At 36.0% G+C, this 18,168-nt stretch overlaps 3 protein-coding genes across 4 annotated transcripts; 1 reads left to right on the top strand and 2 right to left on the bottom strand.

The window, feature by feature from the left end:
* Positions 1-769: 769 nt before the first annotated feature.
* On the top strand, positions 770-5,989 carry LOC147387229 (calcium-dependent protein kinase 2-like). Its single transcript, XM_086420813.1, has 8 exons — positions 770-1,880; positions 3,024-3,167; positions 3,276-3,428; positions 4,126-4,241; positions 4,372-4,539; positions 4,625-4,752; positions 5,353-5,452; positions 5,544-5,989. Exons 1-8 carry the CDS (start codon positions 1,133-1,135, stop codon positions 5,616-5,618), a joined length of 1,632 nt encoding a protein of 543 aa, XP_086276939.1. The 5' UTR covers positions 770-1,132; the 3' UTR covers positions 5,619-5,989.
* A 644-nt stretch (positions 5,990-6,633) lies between these two features.
* LOC147387228 (peroxidase 42-like) lies at positions 6,634-8,949 on the bottom strand. Of its 2 annotated transcripts, none has more exons than XM_086420814.1 (4): positions 8,596-8,949; positions 8,178-8,423; positions 7,747-7,912; positions 6,634-7,216 (listed from the first exon to the last, which is right to left on the bottom strand). In XM_086420814.1, exons 1-4 carry the CDS (start codon positions 8,827-8,829, stop codon positions 6,807-6,809), a joined length of 1,056 nt encoding a protein of 351 aa, XP_086276940.1. In that variant the 5' UTR covers positions 8,830-8,949; the 3' UTR covers positions 6,634-6,806. The 2 variants fall into 2 exon arrangements, with proteins under 2 accessions (XP_086276940.1, XP_086276941.1); XM_086420815.1 differs by having other exon boundaries at positions 8,235-8,423; positions 8,596-8,940.
* Positions 8,950-11,699: 2,750 nt separating this feature from the next.
* LOC147387227 (Met-10+ like family protein / kelch repeat-containing protein) lies at positions 11,700-17,496 on the bottom strand. Its single transcript, XM_086420812.1, has 9 exons — positions 16,576-17,496; positions 15,555-15,954; positions 14,115-15,134; positions 13,897-14,026; positions 13,115-13,350; positions 12,758-12,893; positions 12,335-12,411; positions 12,095-12,201; positions 11,700-11,930 (listed from the first exon to the last, which is right to left on the bottom strand). Exons 1-9 carry the CDS (start codon positions 17,429-17,431, stop codon positions 11,824-11,826), a joined length of 3,069 nt encoding a protein of 1,022 aa, XP_086276938.1. The 5' UTR covers positions 17,432-17,496; the 3' UTR covers positions 11,700-11,823.
* Positions 17,497-18,168: the final 672 nt, after the last annotated feature.

Here is an 18,168-nt window from a genome sequence, read left to right as displayed (position 1 = left end):
TAAAATATTTAAATGATTAAAAAAAAAATCCTTGTTCTTTCTTCGCAAAACTAGTGATTTTTAACTCCCATAGATGATGATGATGATGATGACGATGACGGAGATGAGTATGGTTATCATCATCATCATCATCAAACTAATTTGATATATATATATATATATATATTAAATAATTAAAATATTATTTTAAAACTCGACTTAAATTTTCATTGAATTGATTCAACTTAAAAAATTAGCAAGTCTACTTAAATGAGTTTGATAAAATTATATTGAATTTATAAATAAATTTAAATAAATAAAAATATATTTATATTTTATTTTTATAAATATTAATAGATAAATAAATTGGTCAAGTTTTTTATTAGATTCATTGTATTTTTAGATTAAACCACTTTGTAGAGTTATTAAAAGGGTATTTCAAGTATTTTTCTTAAAAAATCTTCAAAAAATCCTTAGGTGAATATTTTATTTAGTGTGACTTAAATGGTCCATAATATTTTCTTTGGGACTAATTGATACATATTCTCAAAAAAGAGTCCCTCAAGGTGATTGTCCAAAAAAAAAAAAAAAAAAATCAAAGATTTTGGTTAGAAGTTGAACATGAAGCATTTAAGTAATTTGGAATTAACCTATAAGAGAAGACTAAGATCAAGGGGTATGTCATCAATCTAAAAATATAAGGGTGTATAAAATATTCACTAGAACGTCGAGGGGTACATATAAATAATAAACGAAAATTTAATTCAAGGTAGATACGTGCGTGAAGTGTGAAACCATGAGAAAGGCTGTTCTTTTATCGGCGTCTTCTTTTCCTTAGATGTCTTCAAATTGTTCAATTTTCCGAGTGAGTAAACCTTGTTCTGATCTGGGTATCTTGCAAACCTCTCTCTAAATCAGCTTAAAAGCATAAAATCTGATCTGGGTTTTACTTAAGATCTCCCAAAATCAGATACCCAAATTTGTTTCTTCTCTGGGTGTCACTTTTTTTTTTTTTTTTTTTTTGGATTATAAATTCAGCTTAGACACTGAGAATCTTATCTGCATCTTCTTTGAAACATCTCAAGAATCACAAAAGTCCAAATTTTAGTCTCACAAATCCTGATCTGGGTTTTTGTCTTCTTTTTAAGCAAAGATGGGTCATTGTTTCAGCAAAAGTAAGGTTTCAGAAAGAGAGATTAATGGGTATAGGCCAATAGGAGGAGGAGGTGTTGCTAGACATGAACAAAGAAACCAAGAACCTATGGTTCATCAATCCAAAACTCCTGCACAGCAGACCCACCCATTGCCCGAAAGGCGTACGACGCCACCACAAATCTCTTCAACCTTAAAGCCCTCTTCTTTATCCCCAAAACCCAAACCTGTTCACGTGATCGATACAATCCTTGGCAAGCCATTTGATGATGTTAAGGCCTACTACGCCCTTAGTAAAGAATTGGGTAGAGGTCAATTTGGGGTAACTTATCTTTGTACAGAGAATTCGACTGGCCACACTTACGCGTGTAAGTCGATAGCAAAGAGGAAACTTGTTAATAAAAATGATAAAGAGGATATAAAGAGGGAGATTCAGATTATGCAACATTTAACTGGGCAAGCTAACATTGTGGAATTCAAGGGAGCTTATGAGGATAAGCAATCGGTGCATCTTGTTATGGAGCTTTGTGCCGGTGGAGAGCTATTTGATCGGATAATTGCTAAGGGGCATTATACAGAGAGAGCGGCGGCGACTATATGCAGGGCCATTGTAAGTGTTGTAAACATTTGTCATTTTATGGGTGTGATGCATCGGGATCTCAAGCCCGAGAATTTCTTGCTTTCGAGCAAGGATGAAGGGGCATTGTTGAAGGCAACGGATTTCGGGTTGTCTGTTTTTATCGAGGAAGGTAAATTCTTGGTATTCCCTTTAGTCCGTTTTTTCTTTTTTTTAACTACACTTAGAGTTAATTGATTATGTAAAATTGTATTGTTTTTAGATTTCGTTGATTCAAAGTAAAAAAGAAATTCTCCAAATTTTTCAAAAAATTTGTAAAATTCTCCAAATTAGAGGTTAGCCGATTAATTCGGCAAACTGACTAATTAATCAACGATTTCTCAATTAATCATGGAATATTGTTACATTTTTACCCTTCACCTTCAAATTTTTAGTTTTTTTCAACATTCAAACATCAAGAAGAAGATTGGATTTAGAGAGAGGTTGAAGATGATAGGTTTTAATAAGAAACCTATATATATATATATATTGTATAAATTCTGAAATTTTGCCAACTTCTTTACGAAACTGAACACCATTGAATAATTACTGAATCCAAACTTTGTTACTATGCTGTAATATCGTTTGAACATCATTCAAATCGCTTCAAGGCAGGCACGAATTGATGGTGGTAAGGTATACAAGCTTATACACAAGTCTCTAGTACAAACTAGGATCGACAAGAGGATTATCCTTATGGGCATTCGGACAGTGATTCTTTATTCTTTTTGGCTATAAAGAACAATTCGGTTCATGTCATTAATTCTAAATCTGAGTTTCCTCTATTAGACTTCCCATTTAAATGTTGAGTATTCATTTTCTTTAATATTTCTACCAATTCCTGCAAGATATATTTGTTAGGAGTTTTTTTCTTTCTTTTTCAAAGCACAGTTACTAATTGTAATATCCTCTAATCTAACCTGCTTCTGACCTACTCTATGCAACTTATTGACATTTATCTATTGGTAATGGAAATCATGGTTTAAAATATCACATCGATAGAATGTTTCGGTTAATGAAAAAACCGATACGGTATCGGCCGATTCATTTGATACAAACCAGTACATTCCCTATACATTCAATGTTTCGGAATCAATGTTTCATATTGATCTTGGCCGATACCGATACGTATCGACTGATGCATTCTGATATTTTAGACCATGATGGTAATATTATTGTGGTTTCCTAACAGCATTTTATTGAGGCATACTTCTATTGTTATTCACTTATTTGAAATCTGACCATTATGACGGATCTGTTATGGAACTTGTGCTAGGTAAGGTATATCGGGATATAGTAGGGAGTGCGTACTATGTTGCCCCTGAAGTACTACGCCGTAGTTATGGGAAGGAAATAGATATTTGGAGTGCAGGGGTAATCTTGTACATTCTTCTCAGTGGAGTGCCTCCATTCTGGGCTGGTAATGACAATTCTCAACAACCATAGTGTAATAAAAATAGATTCGCTTGTTAACCTCTTTTAATTGGAATATATTTGAGATTATTGTTTTTTGATGACTGGGTTGTAGAAACGGAGAAAGGAATATTTGATGCTATATTGCAAGGAGAAATTGATTTTGATTCTCCACCGTGGCCTTCAATATCAAACAGTGCCAAAGATTTGGTCAGGAGGATGTTGACACAGGATCCTAAAAAACGGATTACTTCTGCGCAGGTTCTTGGTACGTTATTCCTCTTATCTCGCACATTTGACCTTCATATCTTACTAACAATTACATTTATTGGGATATTATCACTAGGATTCTATTGAGGTACTAGTATTAGTGATGTTATTATGAAATATATTAATGATATCCTTCTTAGTTTTAATTTACCAATCAATATCCTTCTTAGTATGTTGTTGTTTATGCAATTTGTGGTTTCATTACAGTAGTGTTTATTTCCAAGCAAACAAAAATGTTATCAAATCAAAATTTTTTTTTTTTTTGTATTAGAAAAGGGTAGGGCTCCGGTGACGCATGAGGAAGCACATGATCTCAACTGTGTAAACAGGAAATCCAACGGTCAGAACTTGCATGTATCCAGATAAAACAGATCACAAGGATAAATCTCAACCATTGGCTTTTATGTTTACACAGTTGGGATCATGTGTTTCTTCCATGATTCATTCTTCATGAGTCAACGGATCCCAAACCATTAGAAAAGTAACCAAGCTGTCATAGTAAAAAATTTGGAAGATTTAATTCTGCACATTAGCTTTGTTGGCCTGGAACAATTTATGTTATTTTTGAAAAAAAAAAATACAAAATGATAATTTATGTTATTTGGTATGATTCCTTTAATTTCTACCTAATTTACTGTCATATTTCTGTACGTCTGATTGAGTTTTTTTTTTCATCGGGTTGAATGATGATTCAGAACACCCATGGATGAGAGAAGATGGAGAGGCATCAGACAAGCCAATAGACAGTGCAGTTCTCTCTAGGATGAAGCAATTCAGGGCAATGAACAAGCTCAAGAAGCTCGCACTGAAGGTAGAATATTAACATCTTTTTTTTTTTTTTGAAAAGGTAGAATAGAATATTAACTATGACACTAACACTTGCCATGTCTAAATTACGTGGGTATGAAATAGTTTTAATGTGCATTGTTTTGATAATCTAGGTCATTGCCGAAAATCTTTCTGAAGAAGAAATCAAAGGGTTGAAAGCAATGTTTACAAACATGGACACTGACCAGAGTGGCACAATCACCTATGAAGAACTGAAGACGGGTTTGGCTCGACTTGGATCGAAGCTCTCAGAAGCTGAAGTCAAGCAGCTAATGGAGGCTGTATGATACAATTGAACACTATATATTTATTCTTTGTGATCAATATTGGGCTTACATATTAGTGACAATGTGTTTCCTGTTTTAGGCTGATGTGGATGGAAATGGGACTATTGATTACATTGAATTCATTACTGCCACAATGCATAGACATCGGCTAGAGAGAGATGAACATCTATTTGAAGCATTTCAGTATTTTGATAAAGATAGGAGTGGGTAAGTATGCCATTTCACTATGTTCATTATAAATTTTATGTCCATTCTTTGTTTGCTACACATGGACCCATCGCTCCAATTCTATCATAGATTATTTAAATCTATGGACCAAGCTTGGATGTTCCATTTTTCTAATAAAAAAGCATTAAAAAATTCAAAAAATAAATTCTCTCCTTGTTTTGGCTCTCTGTTTTTTTTCATAAACTTGTATCTGCACAACTAAACCATTTTTTTCTTTGGTTGTGAACTTACGTAAAGCTAATGTCTGTACGTTTAATCAAAATAATTTTAAGGTATAACAAAATTTGGTACTGGCAAAGTTGAATAATTTTGGTTTGACACTGAAATTTTCCGGAAAAAAAAAAATTCAAACAGGAGTTGCACTGACCAGCCATGTTTTATACTATTTTCAATTTTTTCATGACCTGATGATTAATCCGAGTCGTGAAAGTTCTCCATGGGAGGACTTAAAAGGACTAACGTTCATATACATATTCGAAAAATAATTATTTTGTTTATATTTATGGTTTTTGTTGGGGACTTACAGAATTCTAAATATAAAATCTAACTTTTTTTTTTTGCTGTGGATATCACTAACAGATTTATTACACGAGACGAATTAGAAATGGCCATGAAGGATCATGGAATGGGTGATGAAGATAGTATCAAGGAAATAATATCAGAGGTGGACGCTGATAATGTAAGTTAGTCTCTATTTAAAAATAAAAATAAAAAAACTCCAGAGGTTTCTCTGATAGTGCAAATTTATTGATTATATATTGAATATATAGGATGGGAGAATCAACTATGAGGAGTTTTGTGCAATGATGAGAAGTGGAATGCCGCAGACAGGGAAGCTTTTATAGTTCCACCGATGGCTATTCTTTGTTGTAACCACAAATTATCGATGAGGACTATTAACTTGATGATCTCAGTATAAGGAAATATGTGATCAATGCGGAGGTTCGCCAAGGAAATGTAAGTTATGCCCTTGTTGCTGTTGTTCAGTTTGTGTTTTTCTCTTTGGATCTTTGCCTCCTTTTCTTATATATATCAAAACTGGAGAGCTATTAAGCATGTGATGCTGTTAGTTTGGATGGTTTGGTGTTGTAATGTTTGTGCATATTTCATTTATTTTCAAGGATTTTGTACTTATTGGTTTTTCATCAAGTTTGATGTTTAACAACATGTAAACCAAGTTTCTCTATGTATAAGAAGAATTCCAATTTTTTTTTTTCTTTTTCTTTCTCTTGATGGTAGATGTGTTGAGAGGTTATAGTTTGGGGGTTGTTTACAGCCATAGATCTGTTCATGATTGGCTTGAATGTTTTATTCGTGAGAAAACTTAGAAAGGGCACATCAAATGGGTGGGTGCAAGTACAATGCAATCTCTGAAACATCAAACTTAAAACTTTCCTCATAACAGTATAGATATCTTAAAACTTTTTTGTCAAATTCGATCAATGTTATTTGATTGCATATTTCATTAGAGTTCTATGACTGAGAATATCATTTGCCATTTGATCCCCTTTAAATACCATATTCGAAATTGCGATGAGATCTATTCATTAAATTACTAGAAAGAGCATAAGACCAGAAGAAGTGGAAGAGATGGTTTGGATCCTAATCTTTTGAGGGAAAATGACATGTTCTTGAAGAAAATTCTAATGCCCAACAAACTTGATTTCCTGGTTTTCTTCCCATCTCAGCAGCTTGTTGGACACTAGATGTAAACCTCTAATGCCTTCTAAAGCCATGATCACAATTCATGCATCATTCTGCGTCACCACCATCCATACATAGCTACACCATACTCATCACCACACAACCTACAAGCACCTATCAAGAAATAAATAAACAAACAAATACTAACACAACACATCACAAACAAAGAAATCTGCATTAACAACAGTGACTTGGCCATCACCCCTACTTATTAACGCTATCCACTGCATCAAAACCAGCTTATTCAACTACTTTCACACTCTTTGTCCCACATGGATACATACAAATAGGAAAAGTTGAAAGTTGAAAGTAGAAAGTAGACTATTATTCTAGTGGAGCTTGTTAGCAACATTACACTGCTTTCTAATCTCACCCTTTGTACTAGTGAGAGGATTATTCTCAGAGAGGATGGTGATGGCTCTAGCAAACTCCTTGGACCAGTACTCTTGGCTCTTGGCCATCTTCTTTACATAGGGCTTAGTCCTTTTATCATTGGCTAGCTGGTGATCTACTATTAGCAACCCTTTGTTGTCCAATATGTTCTTGTAATAATTGTTGTCAAGTTTCATCGGTGTCCCACGATCATTCCTCACATATTGGATGGCTTTTGGATCGGGGATGGGGTCCGGGCACTTGTGAAGCATGTGTTCAACGTGATCGGGGTTGAGTTCAGGGTCCACATCCGGGTACAAACGGTGTACCAGCTTTACACAGTGAGTCCGACCCACGCTGTGGGCTCCTGTAGGATAGATAAGAATAGCAAAGTATTGAAATTAACTTAGGCCACAAATTTTCATTTTTGTTACTTATGACGCTTTCTTGCATCAGTTGACATGCTTGTGGTGATCAGAGCCGAGGACGGCTCATCCTGTTGGGTGGTGAGAATGTCACAATCTTACTGGTGCACCTACCCAGGACAGGGAAAGGGCTACTGAGACCGAGGGGTCAAAGTGGAGCTGTCCTGTGTGTTGGATGGAATGACAGGAAGTTGTGGGTTTAGTCCCGCATCGGCGGGGTAGATTTCGGATCCTGGGTTATAAGGGCAAACTTGACCTTATCTTGAAGGATGCATTATAAAACCGTGCAGGCTTCAGCCCAGAGCGGACAAGTGATTCAGCATGATACAATGTATCTAATGATGATGAATTAGCATGGAAGATGCATTTACCCTATATGGGTACATCATATAAGTTATTTCAACTTAGGTATCTGCAATGATATCTATGCATGTGACATGCGTTATGTATATATGCACATGCATACGTATACCTAGCAACGCAACAACTCCAGGGGTATCAATGCCCATGGCTGCAAACTTGTCTAGGACAAGAGAGATGCTCTCATTGTGGTCTGGAAGGAACTGTTCAATCACATCTGCTCTGCTCCTCCTACCATCTCTTCTTCCTGTCTTAAGTGGGATGTAAGGGCCACCAAGCTGAAAACAAGGAAAATAAAGGTACTTTAGTGTAGGAATGCTTACTATCCATAACAAAATAACACTAAGATCCAACTAAATTAGGTAGTAAGTTTATTTCATTTGAGAAGAACAGGAAATTTTTTACTTGACTTCTTATATTCAGATATAAGTCAGGAAACAAACCATCATCATGTATGGAAAATCAATTTGAACATCCAAAAAACATCATACAATGAGAAGGAAAAAAGGGCAAATCATATCTACAATAGTAAAGAGAGAGAACCATTAAATCTAGAGGACCCCACATGGAAAAACAAGATAAGAAGGCCAAGAGAAGTACAGAAACTATTCCATCTCTTGCAGACAACACAAGGATATCAGCACAAGAAACAACTTCAGGGCACTCTCTCTCCACAGCTTCTTTGATGGTATCAAGGTATCTGAAGTTTCTAAGCCCAAAGCTTCTGTCTGTCTCTTTCTCAGATAACACCCTCCTTGTAGAATCCAGTAGTAGTGAAGCATCACAAGACTACCCACAATAAAAAACAAACATACAAAACAAGACCCATTAACACATCTTCAACAAATAACTGGAGGAAACAATGGAAAGAAAAAAAAAAAAAAAAAGAGCTTCTATTGCCACACCAACTTTTACTAACAGCACCCACGAAGATGTATAAAAAGAGGTTTATTTTGCTTACTTGAACAGCACAGTCATGAAAGATGTTCCTCAGCCATGAGAATGCAGTGTTCTTATGGAGCTTGTAAAGAAGCTTGACTTGTTCTCTGATTATGTCTTCAGCTTGAGGACATGTGTCTTTGTAGAAGTTCATAAGAAGGCCTTGTTCCTCTTCATTCTCTGCATAAGCATGCTTGAGAACCCAAGCTGAGGAGAACATAGCAAAGAAGAAGAGAGCTTTGTAGGAGAAACCCATACTTTCTTCTCTCCAAGGATCAAGTGTTCTTGCTTTTCTTTCACTCTAATTGGGTTCTTAAATAATGCAAGAGAGGAAGAACAAGTACTCAAAGATTTACTCTTTTTTTTTTTTTAAAGGTGGAGGAAGAAGAAACGTAAGGTTAAATTTGGGTTTGATTCTGATGCTTTATTTTACAATTGTTGAAGACTTTCTACTTGCAGCTACAGCTATTGAAACTTTAGAACACTTGTTGAGATTCAAACTTTAAACAAGAAATTTTTATGAAAGTTGACTGTAGAGTGGTTGGTGGGGGTTATCCTTTCTATGATCTCATGGGGAAGGAGTTTGCTACTCGTCTAGATGAGCAAAGTTTGATACACCAATACTATTAAAATGCTACGTTTCACTCTTTCTTGGGCCCACTGACCCTTTTATATCATGGGATTATCCTACCTATGGGCCTACACATTAAGCCCATTAGTCCTTCATTGTGAAGATTACAGTTCCTTTCTTTTCACCATCTACTCATCCTTCAAATCTAAAGTCTTAGTTTGATCTTAGTCAAAGTTCTATGACCGCACCACCATGTGGCATCCAAAAACATGATTAGATGCCATATGTTTGTAAAGCAGAAAAATTTTAATTCAAAATAATAGAGTTTTACCATTGATTTGAATTTTAAATTTGGGAGTTCAGGTAGCATTCTTCCATTTTCCAAGTCTTTTGTCCAGTAAAAAAAAATATTTTTTATTTTATTTTTTTAAATCAAATGGTGGTCATGAACTCTAGAGGAGAGAAGTTACCATTCATCCATTTTTTTAAATTGTCCAGTGGACCCCACATCGACCCACTTAAAGGACCCTTGCAGAGGGATTTCTTTCTAAATAATCCCTAAATATTCGACAGTTGCTTGGCTAGATATTTAGTAAACTTTTCGTTTCTAAATAGCCCCTCATTATTGGCGAACTCACCACTTTTTTATTTACTGTCAAGTTCACCACTTATAATTACTGTAGAACTCAATGCTTTTTATTTACTATTGAGTTCACCACTTTTATATATTGTCAAACTCACCACTATTTACAGTCGAGTTCACCGCTTTTTAAACAAGTTGTGAACTTGACACTAGTAAAACCCACCCATTTTCAATTTTTGAGTTTTATGATTATTATTATTATAATTATTAAAATACATGGAAAGATCGACTAAAAATTTTAGATAACGACTTGTTTAGATGATTTCAACCCAAAAGAACCATTCTTGATTCCTAATATTGAGAATTGATAAAAATCCAATCCAATAATGTTCCAATCCAATCCTTATCGAACCAAGTTTTGATCCAATTTGATCCTCATTAGATTGTTTCTAGATCGACCTTGACCCAATTCATTGATGACCCTACTCTCTAGGTTCTTTGTTATTATAGATGTGAGAATCCTCAATCCACCTCAATATATAAACTCATTTGACGATGACCTCAAACTTTGTGTTCGCATGGTCTTACTAGGACGTGTCAGGGCTCGACACTGACCTCGTTGTCCACTGTCCACCAATCCTTCCCGATTCTAAGCCTATCAAGCAAAAATTTCGTCGATTGAAACCAGAGTAGACTCTTAAAGTAAAGGATTGGGTCATGAAGTAATTCCAAGCCAATTTTCTATTGGTCTCCACTTATTTAGAATGGCTTGCAAACACACTACCTATATAAAGGTTAATAGCACAGAGTTTAGCAAATTAATAGACTGCAAAAAGATTTTTTTTTTTTTTTAACATAAAGTGAAGCAATTGTTTCAAAGATAATTAAAGAATCCAAAATGTGGATCATAGATACATCTCACCTCACCTATACAATTAAGCAACATAATTAATTAAACTTCAATCGATTTTGATTTTTGGAGCTTAATTACATAACAGTTTTAGTTGTAGAAAAGCTTAATCCCACATGAGAATATATCATATTAATTCTTATATGAAAGTCGGTCTTTGCGCCCAACCAACGAATACAATAATGTCGTGGAGACACTTTAGAACTAGAAGCTACACCTTCTTGATCATGGTAGAAAGAATCCATCTTAAAGAAAGAGAATAAAATTGGGGAGAGAGTGAATTAATGGATTCTTCTTGAGTTTCAAGTTTCAACTACTAAAACAAAATAGATATCTCGTCGTTCAAGTAAGAAAGGTCTCTCTTTAATAACATGAGACTCGAAGCCCAACTATCATGAAATGTTTGGGTTTTATTTGACCCGGCCCAGTCTGACCATTAGATTTAGATGGGTTAGCATTTTAAGGCTCAATTACTATCGGATATTTATGGGCCATCCTAAACTTAAACTGACCCAGCCCATTGACTGCCCTACCGCGGCTCGGTTACCAAAGTCATGTTAAAGTTAATAAGAAAGCTGCTATTGGCACCCCAACTTTCACTTATCACACCCCAATTAAAAAAAAAAGTGAATTGTTGAGGATAAGTAAAAGTTGGGGTGCCAATAGAAACTCTTTAACTTTTTTTTTTTTTTTGCTAGATTTATTTTAAATTTTATGAGCCTAATTATGATTGTAAACAAATACTGAAATTGTTTCAATGAAGTTTTGTAATGTTGAGGTTATAATTTGAGCCAAACCTTTGCAAGGTTAGAAGAGTGTTTTTTAATCTTTAATTGGGGTGTTAAATAATTGAAGAAATTCAGGTGATAAAGTAAAATGTGGGGTGTCAATAGCAGCTCTCTTTAATAATGAGAGAAGGCGGAGTAGAAGTGGTTAAACACTTAAATTTGGATTCTAAAAATGCCGCTATCTTAACATTTAAATATAATATAATCAGGGTCATTTCAGTCAAGAACCAAGAAAATTGCAATCACTAAAATCATATCGGTTAGTTTTCAAAAATTACAAAAATATACTTTTCATTATGTAATCTTCAAAATCATTCTTTAATTAATGTTTTAAATTACAAATAAACTCTGAAATAATGTTATTTGCCGGGCAACATACCTGTCTCATGTATTATATGTTACATTTGAAGCTGTTTGCATCTAACATCAGCCACAAGATGACGTATATGTGGAGCATACCATTTCACTCTCTCTACGTGCTCTACTGCAACCTCCCAACACAAACCTAAAAAGAAAAACAACCCCAATTAGATCATAGTAAATCTCTTTACGATTGTTTCTTCCAAGAAACTACATTTGCATGATTAACGTGAAATATTATTGAGATTACAGAGAGAACTTGAATCCAAATGTTACTATACTATCCACAATCCAGGGAAAGATACCTACCTTCGGATCTAGCAATGTCACCAATGGATTTAGTGACATGTTCTAACCAGAGGCCTTCCTCTGAATCCTTCACATTTCCATGCACATGCAACATCCCACCCTCATTCCTTCAAAAAACAAGATTTTTCCCGAAAGTTTCAAAAAATTTAAAAAAAAAATGCATCAAAATCTTCACAAAATGTGCCAGAATTGCGAGGAAAGAAAACAACTTGGATTAGAAACGATAAAATGATACACAACCTTAATGCCCGCACGGCAGTAAGCCAGCTATCCTCACTCGTAGGCAGTAGACCGAGGCAGACACGATCAGCAATCCCCTGCAACAACCAATCAAAAGACACAACTTTATATCACTAAATTACAATATGATTGTTATAAACTCCTTTTCTTGGTACGGTTCTAGAAAGAATAATGATTTTCAGATGTCCCCCCTGACATAGCATGTGTTAGAACCATAGATCTTTTTCCTTGGGATAGACAACTACACATATTTATGGGGATGTGCACTTGAGTGTCCCAAGGAAAAAGATCTGTGGTTCTAGCCCATGCCACGTCAGGGAGCATATGGGGGCGTCAGAAAATCACGACTCTTGTAGAAAAGCAGTATAGATAAGTTACTCTAGTTAAGTGATTACAAAAAAAAAAAAAAGTAGGGACGCATACTTTAGGTGCCATAATCCGGTTATCTCCTTCAAGTATGACACACCGATCAGCCACAAAATTGGCTTCAACATTACGTCGGAGAGCTTCTACGGCATGGGAATTCCACTCACAAGCATATACAAATTTTGCCTTCGCCCTGATGACAATTAAAATATGACTATAAGAGGAAAATTCAAGGTAGACAAAGTGTCCTTATGGACTACTTGACAGTACCTCAGTTCTCAAAATAGAAATAAACATGCCCAACACTGGATCACCAGGACAGACAAAGACTTTTAACAGGTATTAGTGAAAAACTGAGCAACAAATCCTCTAAGATCCATATAAATTAAATTAAACAAACAATAAAGTCCATACCCAACAAGAAATGGCAGCACAAAATATCCAATCCCAGCAAACAAGTCCACAACAACTTCATCCCTACAGTCCAAGTGAGCCATACGAAGCTTCTCGGAAAGATTTCCCCACGAAAACATACACTTGGTTGCATCAAAAGAATAAATGATTCCATTTTCACGATGATCAACCCAACCGTTTTCTCCCACAAGGATCTCCAAAGTGCTGTCCCTTGTTCCAGTTGGTGAAATTTGACCCTATAGGATCCAGAGAGTTCACTTGATGAATAATTGAAATAATTCACTTTTTTTTATATGATTTTGTATCCTAAAAGGCATAAGAACTTATCCATCAGATAGAAACAGATTCAAAAACCGCCTTAATGATTAGAAAAAATCACGACTAATTGCAAAATTCCAGTAAGATCAAGAACCTTAGAGATAGCATCACGAACTTTAACCTTCATAACAAAATTGTGTCTATCTGAGCAATGAATTCATTTTTTAATATAAATGACTATGGGAAGCTATGGAAAGTCTAATTTATATTGTAATGTTATTTTTTCCATTCCATAGTATTCGTCTAATTTATATTTTAATGTTATTTATTTCATTGTTTGTCGTATCCCTAATATGTTTATTGCTCTTATTATCCCTTTCAAATATCCACCAGTATGGGTTTAATGGATTAAGATATGACGAACCATTATACATTGAAAGAGAAATATTTTCTGGAAATAAATGAAACAAAACCAAGTTCCTTTGAGATTATGGAAGAAAAGATGGAAGTTCCGTATAACTTACTTGGCGACCAAGGCGACAGGTACCAAGTGATTTGGCAACAGTAGGCCAAAGCTCCTCCTTAATTGAGTCCCATATTGGATCCTTGAATGATGTCACTGGAAGCACAAAAATGTCCCCGAGTCGCTCCCACCTAAAGTAGTAAATTTGTTACTCTAAGTAATACACATATAACTGGGGCATCAATAACTTTAGGTTAAGAATGGGCAAAATCTACCAACCTTGTCGGTATCTGCTCCAACAAATGTTGTGGTAAGCCCCTTTGTTTTACCAAAGAGCATACCGCTTCACTCATTATCTTCTGAGGAGATTTTGGAGCTTTTCGAACTTGAGCAACCTCATCAATAAGTAAAGAACCACCGAATGACAACAGATGATTAAGTGCTGTTCGACAAGAGATGTCGCTTATTGAAAGCTTCTCACCGTGAATTAAGGCATAAAACTTTTCGGTAACCGGTAAGCAAATATGCAATCCATTTTCACATGAATAAACCTTTCTCCCAAGATCCAACCATCCAAATTTCTTTAATATGTCCTTCCCCATTTTAGCATTTTTTCTTTCAAGTTGTAGAACCCGGTGCGTAGCACCAATGTGAGGCTCGAGACTTCCACCATTATTATTCTCCGTTAACTCTTCAGTTTGATGTGTAATAGGCTTTTCTTCTGATAATATGACTGGGAGCAAACTCATGTTCATTGGCTCACTAAACTTTGCTCCAAATGCATAACACGATGCCCCACCACCAATCACGACAAGATCATCACCAATGACATTTGCCGTGCTTCGAACAAACAGATCCTTTCCAACAGAGTTCAGCGTTATGTGCTTCCACAGATTGATTCGCAGATCAAGTAATGCCAGCTCTTGATAATGTTGTCTGACAGGGCATCCCCCAATAATGCCAAGGTAATTTTTGTAGACAAACATAGAATGTGAGAACCTTGCATATGGAGTTCTCCCTGTTGTCTTCTCCTTCTTCCATAAACATGTTCTAGTATTAAAACTATAAAGGTCACCTAATGCTTTCTCACCATCATACCCTCCAAACATAAATAATTGAGACTTGTATGCCACCAATGAATGGGAATGGCGGGCACATGGCCATTCTCCCTGGATACTTAACTCGGACCACTTTGAATTCTCTGTGTCTAGGACATGCATGGAAGAACAGATTATTTCATTGTTAAGTCCCCCAAATACATATATATTTGATCCTACAACTGCTGTGGCATGCCGGTGCCTGTTTAAAAGGAATATTAACTTAGAAATGCAAAAGAAACAACACCTGCATCTTTAAGATTGTAACTCAAACTAGGAAATATAAAATTTCAAATTAAGGGTTCAAAAGATAATGAAAGTAGATAAACAGATTGATATAGCTTGAAAAGTAAAAAAAAATTCTGTTAGTTTTTTTTTCAATGTGTTAAAGCACCCATGGGTCTAAGCCCAAAATTTCTGTGAGTTAACCATCATCATCAAAGCCTCAACCCAAAAATTTGGATTCAGCAAAATGTTTGTGAGTAAAAATTTAAATGGGGTGTGTACATGATGAAACGGTAACCGCAATGAGACTACATTGCTATTAGATATCCTATTGGAGCCGCCAAAAACATAAGTGGAAGTCTTCCGAAAGAACATATAAAGCACTAAAGGCATTCACCTAGGATGGAACACACTGCCAGTACATTCTAGTAACCTCCATTCACTCTTGGTAGTGTTGAGGACCCAAACATCATTCAGAATTTTTAGAGGATCACCCCTGCCTCCAATAACATAAGCACAATCTCCAACTACAGAAGATGTGTGACCCAGTCGTGGAGATGGAGGCCCCTCGACATTAATTTCTTTTAATGACCCAGATATGGGTTCAAGCATTAAAGTGTCATTTCTTCGTGCATGTCTTCCTAAGCCTCCAAAACCACCAAAAACCAGAACTTTTGGCTGGTTTTTGTTATTTAAGGTACAGGCCGAGTGACCCCATAGAAATAGCTTGTCAACCGGTCCTCCAACAATCACCATCTTCACAACAGAAAAACTGCACTGTTGGGCTCTTAGTAACCCTGCCAATAAATAATAGATTCAGACTCGCTATCTTAAAGAAGAAAAAAAAAGCGTAGGGAAGTCGAACCCAATGTGACACAATAGCAAGAAATGAATGTTGCACACCAGCACACCAGTATTTATTAGTAGTCACCAGAACTACCAAGCACACTTATATCGGTACAGTGACCTATTTTAGAAGAATGTGGCAGCACTTCACTCTTTCATGCATGGTTTAAAATATCGTATCATTTGAATGTTTCGGTTAATTAAAAAACTGATACGGTATCGGCCCATACATTTGATACATTCCTGAAACATTCAATGTTTCGGGGTCAATGTTTGTGTCGGTCTTGGCTGATAATGATATGTATTGACCGATACATTCCGATATTTTAAACCATGCTTTCATGCACTTCAAAGCATCCATCTCAGAAATAGATAAGATTATGTCAAACGCATGCATTAAAATGTATTAAAGTATTTCTTCCAACCTCTGGAACTTGCAAAGAGTCTGGATTCACAAAACCACAACAATGATTCATTAACAATTAAGTTATACCAAACAGCTTAAAGTCCTTCACTTTCACAACTAAGAATTCAAAATTACAATCAAAACTTCTTACAAGCATTTAAATTACCTAAATGGGTATCAGAATTTTCTCTCTCCAAATGTAGGGAATTAACAGACCCATTATTTTTAGCACCACAATCATCTTTCCCTTCGGTACCCATTGAAGCATTCTTCTCAATTATCTCCTCATCTGTCTCACCATTGCAATCAACTCTCTCTTCAGTACCCATTGAAGCATTTTTCTCAATTATCACTCCATTCGATAGCAATTGATTAGACACTAATTTGGTCTCCAAAACTTGTAAAAAACATTCAGTTCTCTTCCTATTCATCTCCATTTTCTCATTTGCAATTCCAATAAGATAACAAACATAATCGGGCGAAACCATAATCCGATTTATCGATCCCAAAGGCACCTCTAACCGAATTGAGCATCGAATAGCGATAATTACGCGCTTATTCACACTGGTAATTCCTGATTCTCTGAACCCACAAGAGATAGCAGTTGAAACCAGAGATTGGGCTGATTGTATGTCTTTGCATTCGAGGGCGACGATGAAGGGTTCAAATCGAAAGACGAGGTCAGCATCATCCTGAGTGGGATGATGGGTTGATGATGAGTTGGGTGGTGGTGGGAAAAGGAGGTTGATTACTGAGTTGGGATCGGCCGGGTCGTGGGTGATGAAGAGCCAAGTGCCTCCTCTTGCTTTCTTCTTGTTTGTGGTCTGTGTGGGGTTGGTAGAGGGTTGAGAGAGGATGGATATGCGACCAGAGCAAGAACTGGTGGTGAAGTAAGAGGGGTGTTGGTTTAGGGTCTTGAGAAGAGGTATTATGGGTGCGTCTAACGTGCCCTTTGGTGATCTGTCCACCTCTGTTGACTCCATAGCTGCTAAGGTTGCTGCTTTTCTCTTCTCAAACTCCATCTCTCTCTCTCTCTCTCTCTCTCTGGGAAGTTATGAGGTTTTGCTAGGGTGCTCGAGAGGGGAAGAGGAAGGGTATTTTTGGTATTTTATAATTAATAAAGAGAGCTGCTATTGCCACACCAACTGTGTGCAATTCTTCCACCCACATAGGCATTGGTGTGGCATTAGTAAAGGTTGGTGTGGCATTAGTAACTCTCTGAAAAAATCTATCTTGCAACCCGTGCCCAACGCATACTTGACAAACACCAACTTCTGCTTATGCTCAACCCAAGTCAAGTTGGATGGGTTGGCTCTATGTTATGTGATTCGTTCGTTGGTCTGCTTGGTTAAAATTTGGATTTGTGGTTCACCACTCTTAGACGAACCCAGTTGGTTGAGGTAGTTTGTGGTTTGATAATTAAGTTATTTATGTCGATCTCATAGTAGAACCTTGCATCTCAAGAAAAAAATATTTATGATTGCCACGTCAACACAATGTTAAACATAGTGTCATGACTCTAAAGTTATGTTTAGATTGAGAAAAGTGGAGAAAAGAGAAATTGATTGAGAGAAGAGAGCTTGGGACAACTTTAAAATTTTAAAATATTATAAAAGGATTTCTCTCCATTTATCTCTTTTCTCCATTTTTTGAGAGAAAGAAAACTATCATTTTTTTCTGTCATCTTCTCTCCCAATCTTTTCTCTTCTCTCCTCACTTAATAATCCAACAAGACAAATATAGAGAAACTCATCTATTT

Source organism: Akebia trifoliata, chromosome 13, assembly GCF_017979445.1.
Source record: "Akebia trifoliata isolate Shusen 1 chromosome 13, ASM1797944v1, whole genome shotgun sequence".
In the NCBI taxonomy this organism is placed as follows: Eukaryota; Viridiplantae; Streptophyta; class Magnoliopsida; order Ranunculales; family Lardizabalaceae; genus Akebia; species Akebia trifoliata.
Note: the sequence above shows the minus strand (reverse complement) of the source record. Positions and strands in the feature narration are given on the sequence as shown.

Coding starts and splice junctions, on each gene's coding strand:
- LOC147387227 (XM_086420812.1), bottom strand. CDS start 17,431: ATGGAGTTTGAGAAGAGAAAAGCAGCAACCTTAGCAGCTATGGAGTCA. Junction 13,351..13,896: donor CCTGTCGCCTTGGTCGCCAA/GTAAGTTATACG, acceptor TGGATCCTATAG/GGTCAAATTTCACCAACTGG. Junction 12,202..12,334: donor ACTGCCGTGCGGGCATTAAG/GTTGTGTATCAT, acceptor TGTTTTTTGAAG/GAATGAGGGTGGGATGTTGC.
- LOC147387229 (XM_086420813.1), top strand. CDS start 1,133: ATGGGTCATTGTTTCAGCAAAAGTAAGGTTTCAGAAAGAGAGATTAAT. Junction 4,242..4,371: donor TCAAGAAGCTCGCACTGAAG/GTAGAATATTAA, acceptor TTGATAATCTAG/GTCATTGCCGAAAATCTTTC. Junction 4,753..5,352: donor TTTGATAAAGATAGGAGTGG/GTAAGTATGCCA, acceptor TATCACTAACAG/ATTTATTACACGAGACGAAT.
- LOC147387228 (XM_086420814.1), bottom strand. CDS start 8,829: ATGGGTTTCTCCTACAAAGCTCTCTTCTTCTTTGCTATGTTCTCCTCA. Junction 7,913..8,177: donor GGGGTCCTCTAGATTTAATG/GTTCTCTCTCTT, acceptor CCTTGTTTTCAG/CTTGGTGGCCCTTACATCCC. Junction 7,217..7,746: donor TGGAGTTGTTGCGTTGCTAG/GTATACGTATGC, acceptor TCTATCCTACAG/GAGCCCACAGCGTGGGTCGG.